The sequence below is a fragment of the Pleuronectes platessa genome, chromosome 24 (assembly GCF_947347685.1).
Source record: "Pleuronectes platessa chromosome 24, fPlePla1.1, whole genome shotgun sequence".
NCBI classification, from domain to species: Eukaryota; Metazoa; Chordata; class Actinopteri; order Pleuronectiformes; family Pleuronectidae; genus Pleuronectes; species Pleuronectes platessa.
Window position 1 is genome coordinate 6,708,201 of NC_070649.1, and position 23,241 is coordinate 6,731,441.

Consider the following 23,241-nt stretch of genomic DNA (forward strand, 5'->3'; position numbering starts at 1 on the left):
TTATCATGTAGACTTGTTTAAATTGGGGTTTTAAGGGGTTAAAGGTCACATCCTGCTCAAAACTACCACCATGGTTCCTTACAGTAGAACTGGAGGCAGATGTGGTGCAGCCCAGAGTAACTTTATGATCCAATTACCTCATAAGAGGGCAAAACTGTTTATTTTCATACAACATAATACTCATTTAATAGTGAGTTTTGGCATGTACAGTATTACATAAAGTATTAAAGATTGGCAACTGTAGTATTTGAACTAATCAATTTCTATCCTCTTATTACTACTTGCTAATTAATTGGTTGAACCTGGAAATACTCAGAATGCTTTACTTCAGAAAAATAAAAATAATAAAAAAAAGTACTGCATTTCAATGTGATCTGGGTAAAATCCGCCCCTATATTATTTTTAGAGGATTTTTTTATATATATTATATCAGTTAGAAATATAATTTTACCCCCAAAACATTATCCAGCATTATTCTAAATTAAAAGCAGAATATCAGTGGAAATAAAGACATTTAACAACTTCAGCTTTTGTTCTTTCAGACCTATTTAAACAATTGAATATTAAATTCAGTGGATGTCACATCATATATAACTGAGCTACACCTTGTTAATTAAACAATGCTGTCTAACAAGTTGTTTTTTTTGGGGTGGGGGTGGGGGGGGGCTGCTACTATTCCTTCAGCCCGTTCCCGTTACTCAGTCTGACGAAGTCACACAAACAGACACGTTCACCAGATAAACAAGCAACGCACCTTTTTCCCGTTGATGAAGAAGCACAACGCGTCACCTCGGTTCACTGAAGACATGTTTGATGTCACCTGCGGTTCACCTGAGTTCAACACCCGTGCAGAGGATGGGGGGAGACCAGCCGCCACACCTCCGTCTGCACGCACTTTCAAAATAAAAGACTCACACGTGGTTACAATTTAATTTCTTTTTTTTTAATAAATTGAATGTTATTATATAGCTTTTCGCTCTTTGCTCTTGTTCCTCCCTTTCTTTCCATCTCCTTCTTATCTTCTCCTGGAACTCAGGTTGCCTCTTATGATGCTTTCTCATCCCCTCTATTTTTCCACTTAGTATATTTGTTTAAGGTAAATCCTTATATATGGAAAACTGAGTTGGCAATAAATTTGGTTCAGATTTTATTTTATTAACATACAATGTCTCTTTATTTCCTGTCCCACACTTTTCCTCTAACTTTGACTTGATGTCTTACCTCCAACCTTTTGTGTCCTGTGCAACATCAGCAAAACCAACATTTCAAATGGAATCAGTGGCAAAAAAGTAATATCTAAAGAGTCTCAGTCTCTAGTTCTATTGGTGGAAGCAGCTTCTTACATTAACTGTAGTTCTAGTTCAGCACCTGTGTCCACATATGTGTTTTTCTCATAGTCTCCTTCTTGTCAAACTATTTGTTCTCTGTCTTTTTCTCTCTGGTGTTGATCTTTCCGAAGTAAACATGTCTACATCTGCCCCACTTTTCCTTTTCCACTTTTACCTTTGCAGCAGTTTTATAATGTTTTAATAATTAACCTGACCTCTGAGTAAAAGTGTATCATGGTTAAAGATAAATCATTCACTGGCTTACTGATTTATTTTTTCCCTCGAAGGCCGGATCAGTCATTTGATGATATAATTCGCTCATTTGCCAGGAAATAGCTGATAAAAAAAGAACCTGTACAGTCAGAGAGTGCAGGGGTGGAGTTGTGCCATAAGATGGCGCTAGAGGCAAAGACAATTTAGGAAATGTCAGTTCAGGAAGAAATAAATCTGAGTAAAGTAGGAAGAAATAAGAAAATGGGTTAAAAATTTGTTCCACCTTTCTGTCGATTTAGTTCATTTGTTTGCATCATAAATTATTATTTCATTTTTACATTAAGTTTTATGTTTTCCATAGTTGTCCATTTATTTTTTGAACTGTTGCTTTGTGATCTGCTGAGGTGTTTTTCTTATTTGTCATTGTTTTTTCTTATTTGTTGTTTTATGATTTGACATTGTGATTTGCACATCGGGGCCCCCGTACAGTGCTGATATTAAACCTGATAGCACAGCCCATACAACAGAGTGTGGGAAACAGCGTTGCAGGCCCTCAGTCATCCCTGTCCCTGTTTGATCTGCCCTGACTTTATTTACTCAGCCTCTAACGCAGGTTAAACATAAAACATCGCCCCCTTTTCACAGAGGATTGAGTTTCTTTCACTTATTGCACCAGGTTTCATTCCTGAGGATAAAGAAATCCCCTCGAAGACAAAGAAAGCATATCTTATTTTACAGTCCGGCTTCTGCTTTCACCTTTCAGCTTCCCATTAAATCACTTTTGGGGCAGTGTTGGGTGTTTTCTAACACGCATGGTAACAGGCGAGCACATTCCTGCTCTGTGCACGGACAGATTTGGTTTATTTACACAATTCACAGCATGTTTGGTTTAGATTTACAGCTTAAGATGTCGGTCGAAAGAGCCACAGCCCCACAACACACACAAACACACACCTCAGGCTACTGAAGCTCACAGTTTCCAGATTGCAGGGTTGTGCAGGGAAAACGAGCAAAGTGCTGTTTTGGCCCTAATATATTATGTTAAGTTAAATTCTCAAGTTTTTTCCCCCAGTTAAGTTTGATATTTACAGTTCAAAGTGTTTTATTTGTCATACATATAGTCCTGTACAATTAAATTAGAACTTTGCTTTCTTCTACAAATACCGTGCTTTAAGAGTTCTTTTAACGGTCTGATGGCGGCTGGATAAAAGCAGTTCCTCAGGCTGGACTTTGATGTAAGTGCAATGTTCTCTGGGTCAAAAACAGAGTGCTCACGTGCACTGCTGTGTATCCGAACAGGCCCCGACCTGCTGTGCAGAACATGTGGGACTTTGTTTTTTCCATCATCCTGACGTGAAGTTATTCTGGGCCGAGTGTCGTCAACTATCTCCTGTCATCTAGTGAAAACAAATAAATCTTAAATGTAGATGCTTCTCCCTCCTCCTCCTCCTTGTTTATGATGTGATTCCTCTTGTTGATCAGTGGTCTGTCTCCTGGTTAATCTCTTGCTGAGGAAATGGGGCTTTAAACCCATGGAACCTTTTCTCTTTGGATTTTGGCCATGATTGGGATTTAGAAGTATTAAACACTAAATGTCTAAACATAAAGTTAATCTTTAGGTGGCACTTTTCTTGGGAAACTCTGTAACCCAGAGGAGCACGTAGAGCTGAGCAGCTCTGCCAGCTTTCAGCCACAGTGGACGGGCAGTGGGAGATACTTTCCCTCCATAAGTACAGCGTACGTGAGCCAAGTGAGGGAACTATCACTTTTATTGACTTATTTGGAAATTAAACGTTCGGAGCACGAGGGGGATGTGAGGAGAAAATGTCCTGAGTGATTGGAAAAAGTTTGTGGCTTTGACCCCAGTTGATGATCTAAGTTTGAGGAATTATGTCAACAGTCCAGTGAAGTCTTCTCTCTTCTCCTCTTAAAGCAACAATTTAAAAGTTTTCACCCCAAATCAGCAACTTGATTAAAATCAGTTTAATGGAGAAAGAGAATGTTTCCTCTTTCATTTCCACTCCTCCCCTTGAAAACTGTGTGACTTTGGTGAGTGGGTCTGATTGATAGTCACATCTTTAACTGTCGGAATCAGGTCCAGCAAGTTCAACAGTAATGCTGAACTATAGATCAGTTAAAAACACTAAGATCTCCAATATTCACTGAGGAAACCTTTAAAATGTGAAGAATTCTAAACACAGTTTGGTGGATTTGTTAAAGCGGCAGCTATTCTGGTCCAGGAAGCAAGGAATCATGGGTAATCTTAGACTTCACTTCAATAAACGACAAACAAAAAATGTTAATTGAAAATAATGTGAAAACCCTGGCAGGGATACGAGGGTTCCAGCGTGTTCCAGTCTAATTTGGTTCTCCCAGGATCCTCTGGGAGGTTGTTGGGAGAGAGGGAGACCCACCCTCTGGATTACAGAGGTGAGCTGTGTAATTTAACATGTTAATGACACGCTCCACCAAACAGCTGCCATTAAAGTTTTAAATCTGTCCCCACGTCGCTCTGTATTTAAATCTACTCCTCACATTTCCTGGGTCATACAAACCGTTGGCTTCAGATGCCCCCTTAAGTTAATTTATAATTATTTTGTTTATTTAATTTGATGCTTTAGCTACTGAATTGTTTAAAAATCTAGATTTAAATTTGTGCCTCAAAATCTTAAAATCTTTCCTTTGTCCCTAGAATTAAGTTTTATTTTGCTCTGTCCGAGACCTCGATGCATCTTTACTGTTTTTCCTGTTCTTGCTCTGAAGGATTTGACTTCAGCCCTGAGTTTAAATTCCGTATTCCACGTTTAAACCCTCAATTTGACACAAAATAACTTGTTGATGACTCTCATTTAGTTCCTCTTTCCCAGACGCCCGGCCTGTAATTAAAATGATAATGAGCCACGTTTCAAAGAGGCCTTGGCTATGACGTCAGCCGTGACTCTGGTTTCACCCCGACACACTTCTGGCAGGAGCAAACGCAGCCGGATTAGCCCCGGTCTGAACTGGCTCACAGTGGGAGGGATGATTCAGAAGCAACTGGAACAGCAGCACGTCGGTGGAATTTGCATTTTAATGGGACGAGTTCATTTCCAAAGAGTTATTGATCCATTGCAAACCACAGAATAGGAATGATGGTGTACTTGGAGAGGATTTAAAAAGTCAGAGAGCTGAACGAGGGACATTCTCTCAACCAACACTGTTTGATTTCTACAGTGATGCTTATCTCAGGTCTCACGCTGGGATGATAGTACAGAGTTTAGCTGTAAAAAATTATAGTTAAGATGGAACAAGATTGAGACCAGAGTGTAGAGATAAAAATCCACGTATCTGACTTTCTTATATATTATATATATGAGAAAATAAACTGGATCTTTCATTCCTGAAAACTGATCTCTGTGGCTCAAATTTACATCTTTCCATTATCTACACCGCTGATCATTTAAGGGGCTTAGAGAGAGCTGGAGCCAATACCAGCTGACATTGGGCGAGAGGCCATCACAGGAGAACACACTTAAGCTGCTTTAAGACATGCAGTGAACTCCAGAGAACATCTGGAAATCCAAATGAGGATTCAAACCAAGCACCTTCCAGCTTAAAGGCAACAGTGCAAACATTAGAGACTCAAAGAACAAGAACCTAGTAAAACTGGGGACATTTAAATAAAAGCAGAAAAATCTGAACCATCCGTTTGTGCCGTCGACTAAAAGCTGGATCTGATATTGTGCTGGAAAATGTTCAAAAAGAGATGTTTGGCTCCTGCAGTGCCCCTTCAAACGCCACCGGATGTTTTGAGCGCGTTAACGTTGGCATTCAAAGCTTCTGTACGCTCAGCAGAAATGCAACACTCATCCTGGACGGCGAGGGCGGACATGTGAGGGATTATCACGCAGGAGAAACAGATCAAACGGAAGATCCCATTCGCAGCCACCCACAGAAACATAGAAGTGGAAGGAGGAAGGAGAGGAAACAAAGGAAACAGCTGAAACATCTCCGCTCTGTCAGTGGTTTGAAAAGGAGAAGCCTGAGCGACTGAGTACGGATATATTTATCTTTACATATATGGATGTACAGTGCATGAATGAAAGGAAAAAACAAGGCTCTGGGTTAGAATAAAGATTTAAAAATGCATTAAAACTATAATAGCAACAATTCTTCCTTAAAAAATGTCAAATGGACCAGAGCTACTTTATATTTTTGTGTTCTTTTATATGCATTACATTTTAACATGTTTTTATTTCCATCTACATTGTATGTAAAGCACTTTAAGTTGCATTTTCTGTATGAAATGTGCTATACAAATAATGTTTATCATCATTATTATTATAATGACTGCTATGGTCCTCGTGGGTCTCGTTATTCAACCGTGTGTCAGATCCAATCAAAACTTAAAATATTTATTTCCGGGTACAATGTCGTGCAAGACTTGAACTAGTGACCTTTCTGTCTGTAAACCAACTCCCTGCTCGGGCTTGGTTTGATAATCCACATAAATCAAGACGCAAGCACATTCTTCTTCTTCCAGACCTTGAAATCCCAGAGGAGAGATACATTTTTTTCAGGAGCACATTGTTTGTAGAGTGCAATTACACTAAACTGTCCCAGTGGAACAAGTAAATAATCAGTGGTTACACTTTGACACGACATCGACTCCCCTCTCGTGATTCTATGTTGTTATACAAACCATAATAATACGGCTGTTTGGCTGTAAACAGGGATGGCACGAAGGTAAATTTGGCACAAGGAAAAAAAGAGTAAACAACCAGGAAGAAAACATGTAATTTGGACTGTGGAGACAATAGCCTCGATAAAACACTTGTGTGATTCTTTAAATATATTCATGAGAGATAATGGAGAAAGAAAATCCAATAAGTTAAATTAATTTGTATTTGTCGACAATAACAATTTGGGAGGGTTTTAACCTTCTTTTTTATGTTGATATGCTTTCACGACAGCGACACCCACTGGTCGGAGGGCGTTATGTTTTTAGGTTGTCCGTAAGGCCCATCCCATTTTTGTGAACACGATATTTCAAGAGCCCCTTGGTGGAATTTCCTAAAATTTTGTACCAATGTTCACTTGGGCGCTAAGATGAATTGAGTAGAATGTAGTGGTCGAAGGTCAAATGTCAAGGTCAGGGTGGCTTGACAAACCTTTTTTTTTAATCCCGTGAACATGATATCTCAAGTCTGCCTTAAGGGAATTTCTTCATATAATGGCAAGTCTTCACTTGGACTTAAAGATAAACTGATTTGATCTCGGTGGTCAAAGGTTAATAAAAATGTAAACATATTTCTTAAATTAGCAAATAAGCGAAGATAGATGGTTTATACTGGAATAATTTCCCGACCTGAATAAATCTTTGGAAAAAGAACACAAAACAGACAACGAACAAGCTCAATTACAAAGAGTTTAATCCCAAAAATACTTTTTTTTCCTCCCCCTTTTGGCATGTAACACATTGTTTGGTCTTGCTGTATCTTGGCTGTAACACTACACTGTATAATTTACATTGTCTGAAATTGTGGCTGTCATGCAATGTCGGATCACAGCTCGACAGGAGGATTTGCCACGTCCACGTCGCATTTGTGCCGCAAACATTACATAGTGACTGCAAAGAAAACCCATTCATGACTGCCCCCTGGTGGCAGGTATAGGTACGATGTCGGAAGTTCAGCAATACACAAATCATCTGAGTGAAAATCGAGCAACATGCTGCAGTGTGTGGCTTAGAATTATTTGTTGTATTATTTATGGACATGAAGCTGCAGCATTTGTCTTGTTTTATGTTTTGTTTGAGACATTCAACAATCCTTAAGACTACAGACACCAACTGCTGTTGTCAGTGACTTCATACAAACTTTTCTGCAAGCAGTCACTTACGCCTTAAACACTTCCTTAAATCAGTTACGGCTGGATGCTAACACTGTTGTGGTCAGGGGATAAATTTGAACCTCACGTACATACACTAGGTTTCGGTTCATCATTTAACTGGAGGACAAGTTGAGGATAAGGTTTTGTCCATAAGAGAAACGGTCATTGTCTAGAAGCAGCTGAACAGGTTCCAGCCTGTTGGTTGGTTTCACTACATCTTCATTACTGGAAGACACTTTTCCCCCCTTGTCGCCGTCATGTCACCGCCAGCAGGTCGACACAGTGCGGGGGTGCACGCACAACACGTTCTCGACAACTCTGACAAACAGCTGACTCACAATTTAAATTCTGACCTTTTCATTTTATCTAAATTTATATTTGAAATAATTTCCTTTTTGAGATGGCGGATGATATAAACAGTGAAATCAGACACGTGGGGGAAAAGGGAGAAGAAACTAGGACTGAAACAATCAGTCGATTAATCGTTAATCTTAATGATCAACTGGTCAGAAGAGCGTAGGGACTTCCCCTTAAATTTAAATAAAGAGTATTACAGCCTCAACTTGAAACATTCACGCTACATTTAGATTTACTCTTTAAACTAAAGAACCTGTTCTATAAAACAAGACAAGCTATTGTTCACATGTTATCTTTGTTCTGGCCATGAAAGTGGTTTATGTGCAAGTATTTGACATCAAATTGGTGCCGTCGGAGATTATTTGTAGGACTTTCTGTAGCAAATATACCCCACTGGAAACTAACAAATGGCAACTGCTTATTTTTCATGGAAGAAAAGCAGCATCACCACACGAACAGCCGGACAATCTCGCTGTAAATCAGGAGGAGAACCATGAGAAAGTGCAAAGAATCAGAGGAAGCAGGGATAAAATGGTCAAGATAGTCCGAGGCAGACATCTGCTGTGTTGTGTAAAGACAGAATCAGCTGTTCACAGAGCTGAAGAGCTCAAGGAGGGGGGGGGGGGGGGGGGGGGGGATCAAAGAGGGCCTCTCTGGGATAAGACACACAGCCTGAAAAGTCACGAGGTAAGATTCAAAACCCTGCCATTTTGCTAATCACTTTCAAGAAGATTTACGGCTACAGTCTTATTCGTTCACATCTTGATTTATATTTTCACCTCAAAGTGGCAGGGAGGGGCAGTAAACTACCAAACCCTGGAGGACGGAGGAGACAGAGCAGTTTGTGTGTCTTCCCAGGGGAGTCGTCTTCGGCGTAACACCATCCCACGGCTCTGAACACCAGCCTGTGCACCAGTGCGTCCCTAATCCCATTAACAACACATCTGTGCACGGCTCACACCAGCACCAGCAGCAGCAACAGGGAGCCCTGCCAGTAGGTCTGCACTCTGTGTACCACATCTCTGCTCTAATGCAGGCCCCCCCCTAATGAAGCAATCATATTACTATCCCCCATGTCAGGGACTTACCACAGTTCATAGAGACACCACCTCCCTCTACAGGAGCTCCAAACAGTCGTCAATCAAGGCAAACATCACTATCTTCCCATGGATTTGTTCTGATAATTTTGAGAGTTTACATCATAAGATCATCTGCTTGCTTACTGCAAATAAAGTCAAAGATGTCAGGCGTTTTATCTGAGCTGTGTCCCTCTCTAACGTTCCTACAGGAGCATATGGATGTGGATGAGTTTATACTGCGTGTGGCATCACTGTATATATATATATTGCCATCATTCATGGAGACTTGCAATGTTTCTGCAAGTCATAACAATGATATTTATGCTTCATGTTTTTTTTTATTATCTGCTACGTATTCTATCACTTTAAAAATATCATTAGAATCCATCCTAGAATATTTCTATAGTAAAGATTAATCTGGTATTTTTTTGCCACCCAATCAATCATCCGTTATCACTGCCTCTTCTTCTTCTGCTTCAGTGACTTCCTCCTCTTCACTATCATCTCATACAGTTTGTCCATGCCCTCGTCCAGACCCTCTCCTATGATGGCGCAGGCCGGCTGGACGTGGTACGGGGTGGAGGGACTCAGCTCGCCCAGGGCCAGCTGCCTCTCGATCTCCCCGACATCCAGCGCCCGGGGCAGGTCCTGCTTGTTGGCGATGACCAGCAGCGGGGTCCCCTGGTTCTCCGAGAACCTGGTGATCTTGTGCAGCTCAGTCCGGGCCTCCTCAAGCCTCTCGGCGTCCACAGAGTCCACCACGTACACGATGCCGTCCGTGCAGCGGCTATAGGGCTTCCACAGGGGCCGCAGCTTCTCCTGGCCCCCGACGTCCCAGAAGTGGCAGCTGATGCCCCTGGAGGCCCCCGCGCCACCCAGCCGGATCCTCTCCGTGTTGAAGCCGATGGTGGGCACCGTGTTGACGAACTCGTTGAATTTCAGCCGGTACAGCACAGTGGTTTTACCTGCGGAGTCCAGCCCGAGCATGACTATGTGCAGGGACTGGAATGCAGCCAAATTGGAGAAACTATTCCCCATCTTGCAGGCTGGGAGAGAGGAAGACCACGCACTCCCACCAGCAGCGAGCGATACCACCGCAGGAGACGCTCAGACGTCCCCTGAGTGATGCATAGCGGGAGATTCCCCTGTTGATGAGTCAAATCATGTTCGCAGCAAAAACGATCCGCGCCTCCGCCGTTCAGCAGCTCCGGAGGGCGCAGCCCCACGTTGCGCGGCGGCACTCCGGCAGCCAGACGAGCCGCAGCATCCCTGGACTCTCACCCCAGCAGCATCAGGCGTCCCCCAAACAGCCAGATCACCGCGGTGCAACGGCGGGTGTACAGTGCGCACTGCTCTCCAAATGCGTAAATTACGCGCGGCTGGGTGTCACATCGTGTCTCTGGATGTGTTTGTGTCTCTGGATGTGTCAGCGTCCAAGTGCGTAGCCGCTCATGCAGTAAAATACACACACACACTCAGGTGATGGTGTATGTGACCAGTGTGTGACGCGGGGACCAGCCTCTCAACGTTGTCATGTAAAGATGCATCAAGTTACGCATGGAAGTGCCAAATTTGGCTTCCGGTAAAAACACGTTCCCCCAAAAAATAAAAGCCTCGTCCGTTTCAAATGAGACACTTTGTTGCAACAAGCCAATCTATTGGTGCAGGCTCTTATTTTGAAAAGTATCCTTTCGTGATGCCTGCAGTGTTTCCTCTGCGCACTGAGCAGCCTGAGCTGGAGAAAGCCTGACATCTACTGGTCAAACATGATAATAACTTGTCCCACTAAGGAAATTACAACCTGATTAAAATAACAACACTGTATGTACTGCATATTTTGTATTATTCTCGAAATAAGATTACAAAAATAATAAAGTTAAGTCTTTTTGTGAACTTTACATTGTGCAAAGCTGTATTTATATATATTGTTTGCAACTTTGGACAAAATAGTTATATTTTTCATTTATTTACTTATTAGTTCTGTTATTGTCCTGTTGTTCCATCTCTTAAAGATGTGAAGGCACTTAAAGTAACTTGACCATAATTATACTTGTGATAATATTTTTTAACGTTTTCCAGTTCAACGTAGCTTCAGTTTAGAGTTTGTCGATTTTTCTTGAGAATATTTGCAAATAGGAAATTTTATTTAAATATTTAAGTTCAGTAAATTTTTAAGATTTAAATACTTACTACCAAAAATGTCTGTTGTCTGCTGGTTTGTTGTGTTCCACTTCAGTCCCCCCCCCATCAGCACGATAAAGGTTTCGCTCTGAAACAAAGCATCCCTGAGTTTATAATAGGAAATCATCAAGATCATTTGCATACGCTTTAATCAAAAGAACGATCTATAAGAAAGAATCATAGTTCCACAGGAAATACAATCTGAACAATGACTACAGAGCAACTCTAATAAAACATAACTTTCTATTCTGAAGGTTATTTTCACACTATAATAAATCAAATGTTAAACATGAGACATCTTAACTAATAAAAAACTGGAATCTGTTGGAAAAATGCTTGGCACTTGTATAAATCAATAATTATATGTAGTACAGGAACAATATGCATTAACACAGACGTGCAGTAATGCAACATTTATACCACTAGAAGGTAGCAGTGTGTTATTATTTGAAAGGTAACAGTAAGTTGAACAATAAAGCTGCAGTTTCAAAACAGCAGCATTCCCTTAACACGTTTGCTCCGATGTTTTATTTATGACTAATTTTCACTTGATCCCAGTCACAGGTCTCAGGTTGCTGAGGTTGAGGCTGTAGGAAGCAGCTGTTTGGGAGGGAAACTCACATCGGGATCAGAGTCTGTGCTGAGTTAATGTTTGAATGTTTTCCTGGAGCTCTGCTCTCTGGGGCTGTGCTGAAGGATCAATGTCAGCAGTGTCAGGTTCAGGGCGGGAAAAGGAAAACATTGGAGAAAAACTACAAACAAACAGTAATATCTTGTCTTTATATAAAAACAATTTAATCATGTTTTCCTGTAAACTCAAAACTTATCTGCAATTTCTAGAAGTTTGATAGATAGAATTTCTGTGTTTCAATTCTACACACACACACACACATTTATTCATAGCTTGAAATAGAAACATGCACTGGTGGCTTTATCTGGAAGTATACAAAACATGACAAGTAAAGTTTTATTTGTATAAAATCTTTCTTAATAGAGCTACAAATTGCTTAACAAAAGGAGAACATGTCACTTTTTGGGTCCGTCAGGTGACACTGGACCCAGCTCGCTAATCATCATGGTCCACGCCATCATGTGACCACACAGTGACAAATTAATACATAACATGTCTTGTAAATGATGATTCAGAAACAAATAACCTCCCACCTTTCATAAAAGTTACAAAAAAATGTATCCCCAATTTGAATTTCCTGAAAATATTTGGGGAAGAATCTTATCTAAAAGCTACCACTTCGTGCCAAAAAAGCACAACAGGTCTTATAATTAGACAAATTAGACATTCAATAAAGTGGGACGTCACCGTTAAAATAAACATTTGGTTGAAAAAAGTGAGACTAAATAAGCAGAAAAATAAGATAAATACAAATGCTTTGAGAAAGGCCACTTTCATAAGATGAACTTCCTGAATATAAAGGCTTTGGAATAATATATTTTCATAAATAGAGGAATTTCATACATTGACATTCTTTTAAATTTAGAGCAACTGTCACGGAGATCATTCTCCTATGTGAGAATTTTGGTGAGGATTGGACAGATGTCAAGCCAAATTTAATTTTCAATCCAAAATGGCAGATTTCCTGTTGGATGTGGCATAAAGTGACAATACTTGTTGGTGCATCTGGGCATGATACACATTGGTGGGAACTTACTTATTTTCTTCTTCTACTCTAGGCGAAAGTAAACGGGTAGGAAGACCCTCATTGAAAATTCGAGGGGCCATATCGAGCCATTTTTGGATGCATGTTCCTAAGGACATTAAAATATGAAACTTTCCAACTGACTATATTTATATATGCATTATTAAAATATTTGTTCAAAGTGCTTTAAATACAAAACCACAATTTTGGAATATTTACATATGAACATGGCATAAGACTACGCAAATTCACTCAAAAGCTATTTAGAAGTGTTGATCTTCAGATCTGAGTCGAAGGACAGAGCAGCAGCAGAGCAGATACACTGATGATGCTCTGTCTCATCCACAGGAATACACAGGGAGGATGGTGGACTCCCTGGCTGATGTCAGAGCCGCTCACCTCCTCCGGACCTCTGTCTCCCGCTCTACACACAAGCTGCTGTTGTTCCAGTCTCTGTGGATCATCAGGACACAGCTCAGCCTCCGTCCACACACACTGTCCTCTTCACATTCACCTCTACAAAGATCGCGGCCGCCATCTGTTGAGAGAAGAAGACACCAGTGTTTACAGGGACTCTCTTTAACATGTGTGAGTCAGAGGTGGAGCAGCTTCCCTTTCTGCTTCATGTGCCTGTGTTGTAATGAACACGCTAACATCTGCACACTCTTTTACCATCAAATGTGTCTGCTCTGCAGGTGAAACTGTAGAGTGTAAATACTGCTGTTAAAGGTGAAGCCATGTTTCACTGGTTATTAATGAACATTATCTTATCCTACCCTTTAAGGAACAGTGTAGAGTTGCTTTGGTCAGTGGGCGGATCTTCTAAACGGGTTGATCTACAACTTAACCTGCTCTGGAACAGGTTAGTGGTTCGTTACCAGTTACCGTGCTGATTTACCCCGATAAGAAGGATAATGTTCTTCGTAGGACTGAAAAACTAAACCTGAAGTTAACCTGTTAACCACACATCCTGCTTCGTAGTACAGACCCTGGATCTTTACTGTGATACTGATAGTGTTTAGTAAAATACGGATGAATGCAGCGTGGACTGACTCCAACCATCTACTGACATCAGAGTCCGCAGGCGACAGTCTGAACTCTGCTCCAGATCAAGCAGCTTCTTCACTCCCGAGTCCTGCAGGTCATTGAAGCTCAGATCCAGTTCTCCAAGATGAGAGGGGTTTGACCTCAGAGCTGAAGCCAGAGAAGAACAGCTGACCTCTGACAGTCTGCAGCTATTCAACCTGAATAAAGAATAAAACTTAGCTGTAAATTAAACTGAGTTCATGTGTGAAAATAATAAACATATTCATGTCAGCACAGACATATAAGATTACATGGAAGATAAATATGAAATCAGACATGTTGGAATAAAAACAGTCCTGATTCAGAAAAAAATATATTATTTGGACCTGGTCTCTATTCTGCAGATCAGTTTAAGAAATCAAAAACTAAACACAACTAAACACTGAATATCTAAAATGTCACAAATTAATTAATGAATGGATAAAATGTATGTATGAAGAGGAATTATGTTAAATTAGTATTAAAAATAGATAGATAGATTGGGTACAAAGGCTGTATTATAGATATGAGATCTAGAAAAGTCAGTAAGTGAACTGACTTCAGAGTCTCCAGTCGACAGGTTGGACTTTGTAGAGAACCACACAGCTCCTTCACTCCTGAGTCCTCCAGGTCGTTGCCACTCAGATCCAGCTCTGTCAGATGAGAGGGGTTTGACCTCAGAGCTGAAGCCAGAGAAGAACAGCTGATCTCTGACAGACTGCAGTGACTCAACCTGGATAAAGAAATGTGAATATTAGAATAGAATGTGTCCTCCTGTTATGGTGGATCGTCATCATGTCAACAAAGACACAAAATGCTGCTGAACGCAGTCGTCTGTGACCTGAAGATAAATATCAAAACAGACATGTTGGACTACTATTTAATTTATCACCTTCTTCTCTCTCTATTGGGTTTGTTTAAAGTAATCCAATTAGATGTAAATTATCAGGAGCAGGTGTATGCAGGTGAATGGAGTTGGGCGGGTGAGGGTGGAAGTGACTTGACAGGCTGGGTGAGTGACAGATAACTGAGGGACAGTGAGCAGAGCAGTGACAATCTAATTAAATATAATTAATAATGACAAAATAAGAAAGAAAGTAGGAACAGAGAACATTCAAGGATTTAAGGACCTGACCTTAGAGTCTCCAGTCGACAGTTTGGACTCTCCAGTCCAGAACACAGCAGCTTCACTCCTGAATCCTGCAGGTCGTTTCGACTCAGATCCAGTTCCCTCAGATGTGAGGGGTTTGTCTTCAGAGCTGAGGCCACGACTTCACAATGAGTCTCTGAGAGTCGACAACCAGCTAGTCTGTAATTAATCGAAAATATTGAAACTGTTAGAATTAAATCCGAATCATTCATCATCATAAAATCTGAGTGTATATATATATAAATATATATATATATATACACACTATACACAATAATCTCCCTTGCACCCCACATGGTGGTATGTCTGAACCTTCAAACTCCCACACAGTGATCACATTGGATGTCACTCTCCACATCTGATCTAGTAGTTGTCAAATGTACATGAAAACAATTAGAATAAATGTATGTATACATTTACATAAACACAGACACACAAACTAGCCGGTAGCCACTTATCCTTAGGAGAACATCTTCCTCACAGAAAAGCTGTACTAACATTGTCTACCCCTGCAACAGTATGCTGCCCAAAAAGAATGACATTAATTAAACGTGTTAATGTGTATTTGAAAAACGACTCATCTACACTGATTGAATGTGTTATTGATCATGTCTGGACTCACAGAGCCTTCCTGTAGTTCCTCACAGCTGGGATAAGTCTCTGTCGACCCTGGTCTGATGTGTAGAACTTCTTCAGGTCCAACTCATACAGAACATCCTCTGTAATCTGCAGCATGTAGGCCAGAGCTGAGCAGTGGATCTCAGAGAGCTTCTCATTTGATTTGTTCTCTGACGTCAGGAACCTTTGCATCTGCTGATGAACTGAGTGGTCGTTCATCTCAGTCAGACAGTGGAAGATGTTGATGCTTCTGTCAGGAGATGTTTTATCATTCTTCATCTCCTTCAGGTTGTCGATGACTATCTGGATGATGTTTGGATTGTTCTCTGTCGGACCCAGCAGGCCTCCTAAGACTCTCTGGTTGGACTCCAGACTGAGGCCGTGAAGGAAGCGGACAAACAGGTCCAGATGACCATTTTCACTGGTGAGGGATTTCTCCATGGTTCTCTTCAGGAGGATAACCAGAGGGTCAGAGAAATCAGTTGGTTGGAGAAACTTTAAAAAGAAACAGCGAAGACGGTTCAGCCTTGACTCCCGGGATTGTAAGTCCTCTCCAAGGAAGTTGTCAATGACTTTTGTGTTCATCTGGGTGTAACAGTGGAACATGTAGACTGCAGCCAGAAACTCCTGAACACTCAAATGAACAAAGCAGTAGACTGATTTATGGAAGATCACAAACTCTCTTCTGAAGATCTGAGTACAAACTCCTGAGTACACAGAGGCATCTGTAACATTAAGGCCACACCGCTCCAGGTCTTCTTGATAGAACATAATTTTTCCTTCCTCAAGATGTTCAAATGCCAGCCTCCCCAACTTCAGGAGAACATCCCTGTCAGCCTCCGTCAGCTGCTGTGGAGTCGTCTCATGTCCCTCACCGTACTTGTTGTTCTTCCTCTTTATCTGAAACAGCAGGAAGTACGAGTACAGGTCAGTCAGGGTCTTGGGCAGCTCTCCTCTCTGGTCTGTGGTCAACATGTGCTCCAGAACTGTAGCACTGATCCAGCAGAAGACTGGGATTTGACACATGATGTGGAGGCTCCTGGACGCCTTGAGGTGTGAGATGATTCTGCTGCACAGCTCTATATCACTGTATCTCCTCTTGAAGTACTCTTCCTTCTGGGCGTCAGTGAAGCCTCGTACTTCTGTGACTCTGTCTACACAGGTAGGAGGGATCAGATTGGCCGCCGCAGGTCGGGAGGTTATCCAGACCAGAGCCGATGGAAGCAGATTCCCCTTGATGAGGCTTGTAAGCAGCTCGTTAACTGATGAGCGCTTTCTGACATCAGACACAACCTTCCTGTTGTTGAAGTCCAGAGAAAGTCTGCTTTCATCCAGGCCGTCAAAGATGAACAAAGGTTTACAGTCAGCGAGTATCCCTGCCGTGACCTTCTGTAATGTAGGATGGAAAACACGGAGCAGCTTGAGAAGACTGTACTGCTGGTCTTTCACCAGGTTCAGCTCCCTGAACGAAAGCACAATCAGCAGACGGACATCTTGGTTTTCTAAACCCTCTGCCCAGTCCAGAGTGAACTTCTGCACCAAGAAGGTTTTTCCAACGCCAGCGACGCCGTTGGTCAGGACGACTCTGATGCGTCTCTGCTGGTCAGTTAAGACTTTAAAGATTTCGTGGCACTTGATGCGAGTGTCTTGGAGGCTCTTCATCTTGGACGCCGTCTCAAGCTGCCTCACCTCATGTTGAGTATTAACTTCTTCGCTCTGTCCCTCTGTGATGTAGAGTTCAGTGTAGATCCTGTTGAGGAGGGTTGTACTTCCTCCTTCATCAGTTCCTTCAGTCACATGTTCACATCTCCTCCTCAGACTGAGCTTATGTTCATCTAAATCCTCCTGTAGATCACGATCTGCTGTAAGACAAGAAACAATGTCAGACTAAAGACAGAGAATCTGACAATATGCTGATTGTTTTCATTAGATACAGAAAAACTACAAAAAATAAAAGGTTGTAACTTTGTGGGTTTATAACGATGTTAAATGTTGATGCTGTTTGAAGGAACAGAATAAAACGACATGTGCTTTTGTCAGAAGTGAAAACATCAGCAGACATTTACAGTGCTGCTCTGACCGGCTGTCTGACCTCCAGCTCCTGTTCTGGATCCCTGTCCACACTGGGGACAGGAGGAGTCTCCTGAAGAACCACACTGGTCCCAGTATGAGGTGATGCACTGTCTGCAGAACCAGTGTCCACAGCTGGTGGAGACTGGATCCTTCAGGACGTCCTGACACAAAGCACAGCAGGACGACTGCTCCTCCTCAGAAACATGAATCCTCGTCCTCTCTCTGTGAAGACATTTCCTGAATGTCACAATAACTATAATGTCACAGTCACAGGTTGTCATTACTTTTGTCAAGGAGGTTTTGTTTTCACCACTGTATGTTTTTTTTGTGTGTTGGGTGGTTTGTTTGTTTGCTAGTGGGATTATAAAGATTACCAATAAACTTGGTGGGACTATGTGGTCTGTGAACCACTATGTGAATCTTGGTGCAGATCCAACTAGTGGAAACTAAATCCTCTTCAGATCAGGTCACAGTAGAAACAGTCTCTTACTTTGTGTGTGAGGGTCCAGGTTCATTACTGAAGTCTGGAGGACGACGTTTGGACATGTCACTCTTGAAAGACACACAGCTGAGCACTAGAGACTCTGCTCTGTCCTCCGCTTCCTCCTCATGACCACTCATCTTCAGTCTGAAAGGAAAAACACAGACACTGACTGTGAGCTCAAACACACACAATGAAGCAAGGTACCTAAATACATGTTTTCATCAAATGTAACAACCCTCCTACACTGTTTCCCTGTTGTAATGGTAACCTGAGACGGTTGTAGGTTTAATGTGTTGGACTCAGCCGATAACAGCGTTTGAGTCAAATTGTTGTTTTACTGACAGAAGTTCATCTTGAATCTTCGAGTAGAAAACTGACTCGAGAGTCTTTGGGAGTAAAACTATATCAATGAATAATATTAATGTTGCTCGAACACTCACCAGCCTCAACACTCCCTCTGCAGCTTGCAGATAAAACAGAGTCTGAACACTTTCACTTTCAATGTCTCCGCCTCCTTTCTGCAGTTACTGGAAATCACATGACTGTGTCTGTTTGTGTGTGTGTGTGTGTGTGTGTGTGTGTGTGTGTGTGTGTGTGTGTGTGTGTGTGTGTGTGTGTTAAAAGTAAAACTGCTGTTTGTAACTTAGATAATGTAACTTTTTACAGACAATAATAATAAAAAATATATAAAAATAAAGTTTATCTTCATTATTATAGATACAAGAACCAGCTGATCCACTGGAACTGGAACTAACAGGTGACCATGTTTTACTAAACATCCAGTCTGTACTTATTGATTTATTTTCTTCTAATCAATTCATGATTATTCATTTTTATTCAATTTCCATTCTTTGATCTCTAAAATCGAATCATTTAATCTCTAAATTCAAGTGAAAACCGGTTAGATCTTAAGAAATTGATGGCAGCTTATTGGAGTTCAACAGAAAAACTGACTGGCCATTGACCAGGAGGGACCAGGAGGGATTATTTCCCCATCAAGCCTGGTGAGAGCCACTGAGAGAAAGTGGACAGTTTGGTGGTTCACAGGTTTGTAGTAAGTCTCTTACTTTGTGTGTGAGGGTCCAGGTTCATTACTGAAGTCTGGAGGACGACGTTTGGACATGTCACTCTTCAGAGACACACAGCTGAACACTGTAGACTCTGCTCTGTCCTCCACTTCCTCCTCATGACCACTCATCTTCAGTCTGAGAAGATAAAAACACAGACCTCATCGGAATGAGGACAAACAAGTCACACACACACGACACGTATGATTCTGAAAACACTGTTTTGTTATCAAACACTTGATTAACAGATGTGACGAAGATAAAAAGTGGACTTGTGAGTTAACTCTGTTGAAGGCACTTTGTTCCCATCCTGCTGTTTACATCTGTTTCTGGTGATCCGATGGAAACTACGTCTGTCACCAGACGTGAACTGCCAAACTTAAAGCCTTGTGATCAGCAGACGGATGGTAACACCAGGCGTGAGAGTGTGTAAGTAAAACTTTCATAAAAGGTGTGTTAACACTCACCTGCTCACTTCTCTTCCATCTGCTTATCCAAGTTAAAATTTAGTCCAACACTTCCCTGTACTCATGCTCCTTCTCCGTGTTGATCCAGTTCAACCTTGAAAACAATAAATTCAAAGTCCAGTTCATACACATAAAAATGCAATATTTATTGTTCAAAGTAATCCATTTTTTATTGGGAGGGTTATGATGTAGATGATAAACTTAAGATAATGTGTTTAGTTAATAATTGACCTGTATAAGCACATACAGAAACTCCCTTAACAACCATTGGTCTGTTGTATGATTCTCTAACACGGAAATATTCTGCAACATTGCATCATAAATATAATACTGATATTTCACATGATATGGTTCCTGCAATGTAACAAAATGTCACTAGATTAATACATGTACACAATAAAGATGTGAAATGGCCATTTAGGGGTTCAGTGTCTCGCCCAAGGGCACTTCGGCATGCAGATGGCGAGGACTGAGCATCAAACCGCCGACCTTCTGGTTGGAGGACGACCGCTCGACCACCTCAGACACAGCAGCCCAATAAACAGAGTCAATACATCAAGGTGGCATGCTTCAGGCTAACACTAACAGGAACAAGCTAACTCACCACTTCACAGAGTTTTCATCCCAGAGGAAAATCACTTTGACCGGGGAGGAGCGTGTGCGTCAGGTCTGAACCAGAGTCACTTGGTTTCACGTGTGAGACGTGTTCAAACGAAGGAAGGTGTGTGTTGTTTACACGGTGTTCGTGTGGTGTCATGTAGCAGCTCCTCCCCCCGAGCTCCTCCATTCACCTGAGGGAGAAGCTTCACCTGCTAGGTGTTTCTTATTGTTTAATGACGGTGAAGGTCATCAGCGCCACCTAGTGTGCTGGAGTTTTTGGTCCGTGGGAATACATGAACACAAGTAAAAAACCCTTCAACTTAAATCCTCTTTATTGACCCAGTTTCTTTTAAAAACTTTATCTTTACCACCCTCAATACTGAACACAGATTCTGTAGGTTTAACACTTCCATAGTTTCTTCCCCTGAGCCACAGAAATTAAGTTTGAACAAAGTAAACTAAAGTTACAACGATAACATTTTTTACTCAAATCTCACTGATTTTGAAGTTGAGGAGGAAACTATAAACCTTTCCAAGTAAAACATTATTTAAATTATCACTCTGAATATGAACAGAATAAAATAAAGGCAGAGTTGAAAGCTTTTTGTTAAAAAAAACTACATTTTAAATAGGGATTGAAAAGCAGGAGCAGATGTATGAAGTCTGGGGGACTAAAGACCAGAAGACGACTATAGCAGCAGTTAGAAGAGCTTTTTAGGGTTCATACTAACACTGTTTTGATAATTCACCTGTACCCAATTCCAGCATCTTTGTAGCTCCAAGCATCGATTACTGAGTTTGTGACTCCTGCAACCTCCCGGCGAACTTGCACCGAGCTCTAATTGGCCACAAATTGTAAAACAGCCCCCGTGTGGCTAAACAGGGCTTTTAAGGGAAAGTTGCAGAATTATAATTAGTTGTAAATAAATGAGGAAACGGGGAAAAAATGCACACAAGCGACAACAAAACCTGAGTCATCAAGACCTCACTAATTGCTCTCTCCGTCCTCCTCCCACATTGATTCCCCTTCTAATGAGTGTGTGTGTGTGTGTTTGAGATCAATGGAACAAATTATAAACATGCACACACACACACACTGACTTAACAAGACCACAACTCACTCGAACTGCCCTTCTCTCTCTCTCTCTCTCTCTCTCTCTCTCTCTCTCTCTCTCTCTCTCTCTCTCTCTCTCAAACTGGGCTGAATGTCTCTCGCCCGCTGCCCACACAGTCTGGCCTTGCGTCTAATTTATTCCGCTGTCTCCTCGCCGTCTGTCAGGTAACAGCCTAGGAGTGGATGCTCAGAAAGGTTACCAGGACACAAAGTGGGCCTCCTAACAAGCGGCTGAAACAGGGGAACAGTTGGCAGGTGAGAGGAAGGTGGACGACGTGAAAATAAATCTTCGATTCTGCAGCCCGGTAGAGAGAAGGGACCAAGAAAGTTGCAATTAAACTTGATGTGATTCAGTTTCTCCTCTTCTACCAGAGAGTAAGTTTGAGGTCGAGCTTTGTTCTCTTTGTGATTTTCAAACTCCTCTTTTTCTCACATTACATACGTTAATAATATGAGTCGGCATCAGTGCAGGATTTTCAGGATCGTTAACTTGTAAGCTTATATGTCTAAATGTGAAGTTAAGTCATGCACAACCTAGTTTGGGTGCAACTTATCTTGGTTTCTTATCTCTGCTTCCACTCTTCCCACCCCAGGTTGGCCAAGAGGTGAGCACATCTGCTTTACAGCTGACCAGGCCTATTGGTGTGTTGTCTGTAACCGGGGTGGGGATGGGTCAAGGCTGGGAAAGACAAAGGCCTCTTGGTGGATTAGGTTACAGCTGGTCTGATACTGGGGGTTTATGAGCAGCGTTCCCTGTCAGCTGGGTGCCTCCTGACTGTCTGAGCAGCAGACCTTGCCAATCATTTCCTTAGTAACACTCTGTTGTTGACACTGAAGACAGAAAAGGAATTAGTGCTGGTTGTGCACACTGACTTCATTAAGTACTTCCACTGCAATTTCAAAGGTCGAGTGTGAAACAGATGTCAGTATTCGAGCAGTGAAATTCCTGTGAACTTAAATGTTTTCTGGGAAATGAATGGTTAGGGGCTAACTTCACCTTTGTCTTTAAAGGAAATTGATAAATCTGGTTAAAAGAGCCAAACAAATTCCATTTTACATCCTCATGCATCTATGTTCAATCCAGGTTCTTCATTGTACAAGATGTTCTCAGGTATAGGTAGATGATCTCAATTGTACAAAGATCCCCATTCCCTTGTTCTAGAATCTAAGGATTAAGCTGGAGTTGTGAACTCATTTTCTATTTCCTCAAAGGCTCCTTTCAAAAAGCGAGTGTGCAATGAAATAATAAGAACATTTTGGGAGAGTAAGGAAGCGATGCAATGTATGAGATATGATATGATATGATATATTGTATGATATGATATGAAATGAAATGAAATGATAAGATATGATATAATATGATGATATTGTCATATTATGAAGATATTATACGATATGACATCATATGATATATGATGTGATGTCAGTGTGGCACACAGCTGATGAAGTGTGTCAGAGCAGCTTCACCATCCAGTGTTGACTGTGTTTTGTATTTCCTTGTAGTTGTTGAAATATTTCACGTGACAGTATTAAATAAAAAAACACATTAACGAAATATTAAGGTTCTTAAAAGCAAAAAAAAAAAAGAAGGGATAAAGACCTGTAAACGATTTTTTTTATATATGGTTCAGAATCAGAATTTCGCCACAAATATTGAATCCAATTTATTTGCCTCATTTATAGTCATTTAATATTAGGAGGATTAATTATATTTATTTATTCATATGTGTGAAGTTAGTATAATCAATATGCTGCCTTGTCAATATGACCCAGCTCGTTAAATATATAGTTTGATAATCAATAAAAAATTACAAGATGATCATATTTCTATGAAAACATAATTATATTGATTGTATGATTATATAATCTTAATCTACAACGCAATACAGTTCAACTCCCAGCAGGGGTACCTGTCATTC

General features: G+C 41.2%; 3 protein-coding genes across 12 annotated transcripts in view; all 3 read right to left on the minus strand.

The window, feature by feature from the left end:
- The window catches only part of aox6 (aldehyde oxidase 6), a 21,340-nt gene extending 10,223 nt beyond the window's left edge, over positions 1-11,117 (minus strand). For both annotated transcript variants that reach the window (XM_053417240.1, XM_053417241.1), the window contains exons 1-2: positions 11,039-11,117; positions 755-894 (exon numbers count right to left, since the gene is read on the minus strand). In XM_053417240.1, coding sequence (XP_053273215.1) covers positions 755-894; positions 11,039-11,096 — 198 coding nt within the window. In that variant the 5' untranslated portion in view covers positions 11,097-11,117. The remainder of the gene's footprint in view (positions 1-754; positions 895-11,038) is intronic.
- Positions 6,936-11,113, minus strand: arl4ca (ADP-ribosylation factor-like 4Ca). The gene has a single exon (XM_053417254.1). The coding sequence runs from the start codon at positions 9,884-9,886 to the stop codon at positions 9,302-9,304; it is 585 nt and encodes a 194-aa protein (XP_053273229.1). The 5' UTR covers positions 9,887-11,113; the 3' UTR covers positions 6,936-9,301.
- A 683-nt stretch (positions 11,118-11,800) lies between the features above and the next one.
- On the minus strand, positions 11,801-20,434 carry LOC128431042 (NLR family CARD domain-containing protein 3). Of its 9 annotated transcripts, none has more exons than XM_053417245.1 (10): positions 20,213-20,434; positions 19,609-19,702; positions 19,142-19,279; positions 18,081-18,218; positions 17,598-17,812; positions 15,522-17,376; positions 14,885-15,058; positions 14,309-14,482; positions 13,744-13,928; positions 11,801-13,222 (listed from the first exon to the last, which is right to left on the minus strand). In XM_053417245.1, exons 3-10 carry the CDS (start codon positions 19,270-19,272, stop codon positions 13,080-13,082), a joined length of 3,015 nt encoding a protein of 1,004 aa, XP_053273220.1. In that variant the 5' UTR covers positions 19,273-19,279; positions 19,609-19,702; positions 20,213-20,434; the 3' UTR covers positions 11,801-13,079. The 9 variants fall into 9 exon arrangements, with proteins under 9 accessions (XP_053273220.1, XP_053273217.1, XP_053273219.1 ...); XM_053417242.1 differs by having other exon boundaries at positions 15,522-17,379; XM_053417244.1 differs by having other exon boundaries at positions 15,522-17,379; positions 19,142-19,301.
- Between the last annotated feature and the right edge of the window lie 2,807 nt (positions 20,435-23,241).

Excerpts from the sequence above, each read along its gene's own strand:
- arl4ca (XM_053417254.1), bottom strand. The coding sequence starts at position 9,886 with ATGGGGAATAGTTTCTCCAATTTGGCTGCATTCCAGTCCCTGCACATA.
- LOC128431042 (XM_053417242.1), bottom strand. The coding sequence starts at position 19,272 with ATGAGTGGTCATGAGGAGGAAGTGGAGGACAGAGCAGAGTCTACAGTG. Across the intron at positions 18,219-19,141 it reads CCTGGACCCTCACACACAAA|ACTGAAGATGAGTGGTCATG; the intron begins GTAAGAGACTTA and ends TTTTCCTTTCAG. Across the intron at positions 13,223-13,743 it reads GACTCTGATGTCAGTAGATG|ATGGCGGCCGCGATCTTTGT; the intron begins GTTGGAGTCAGT and ends TTCTCTCAACAG.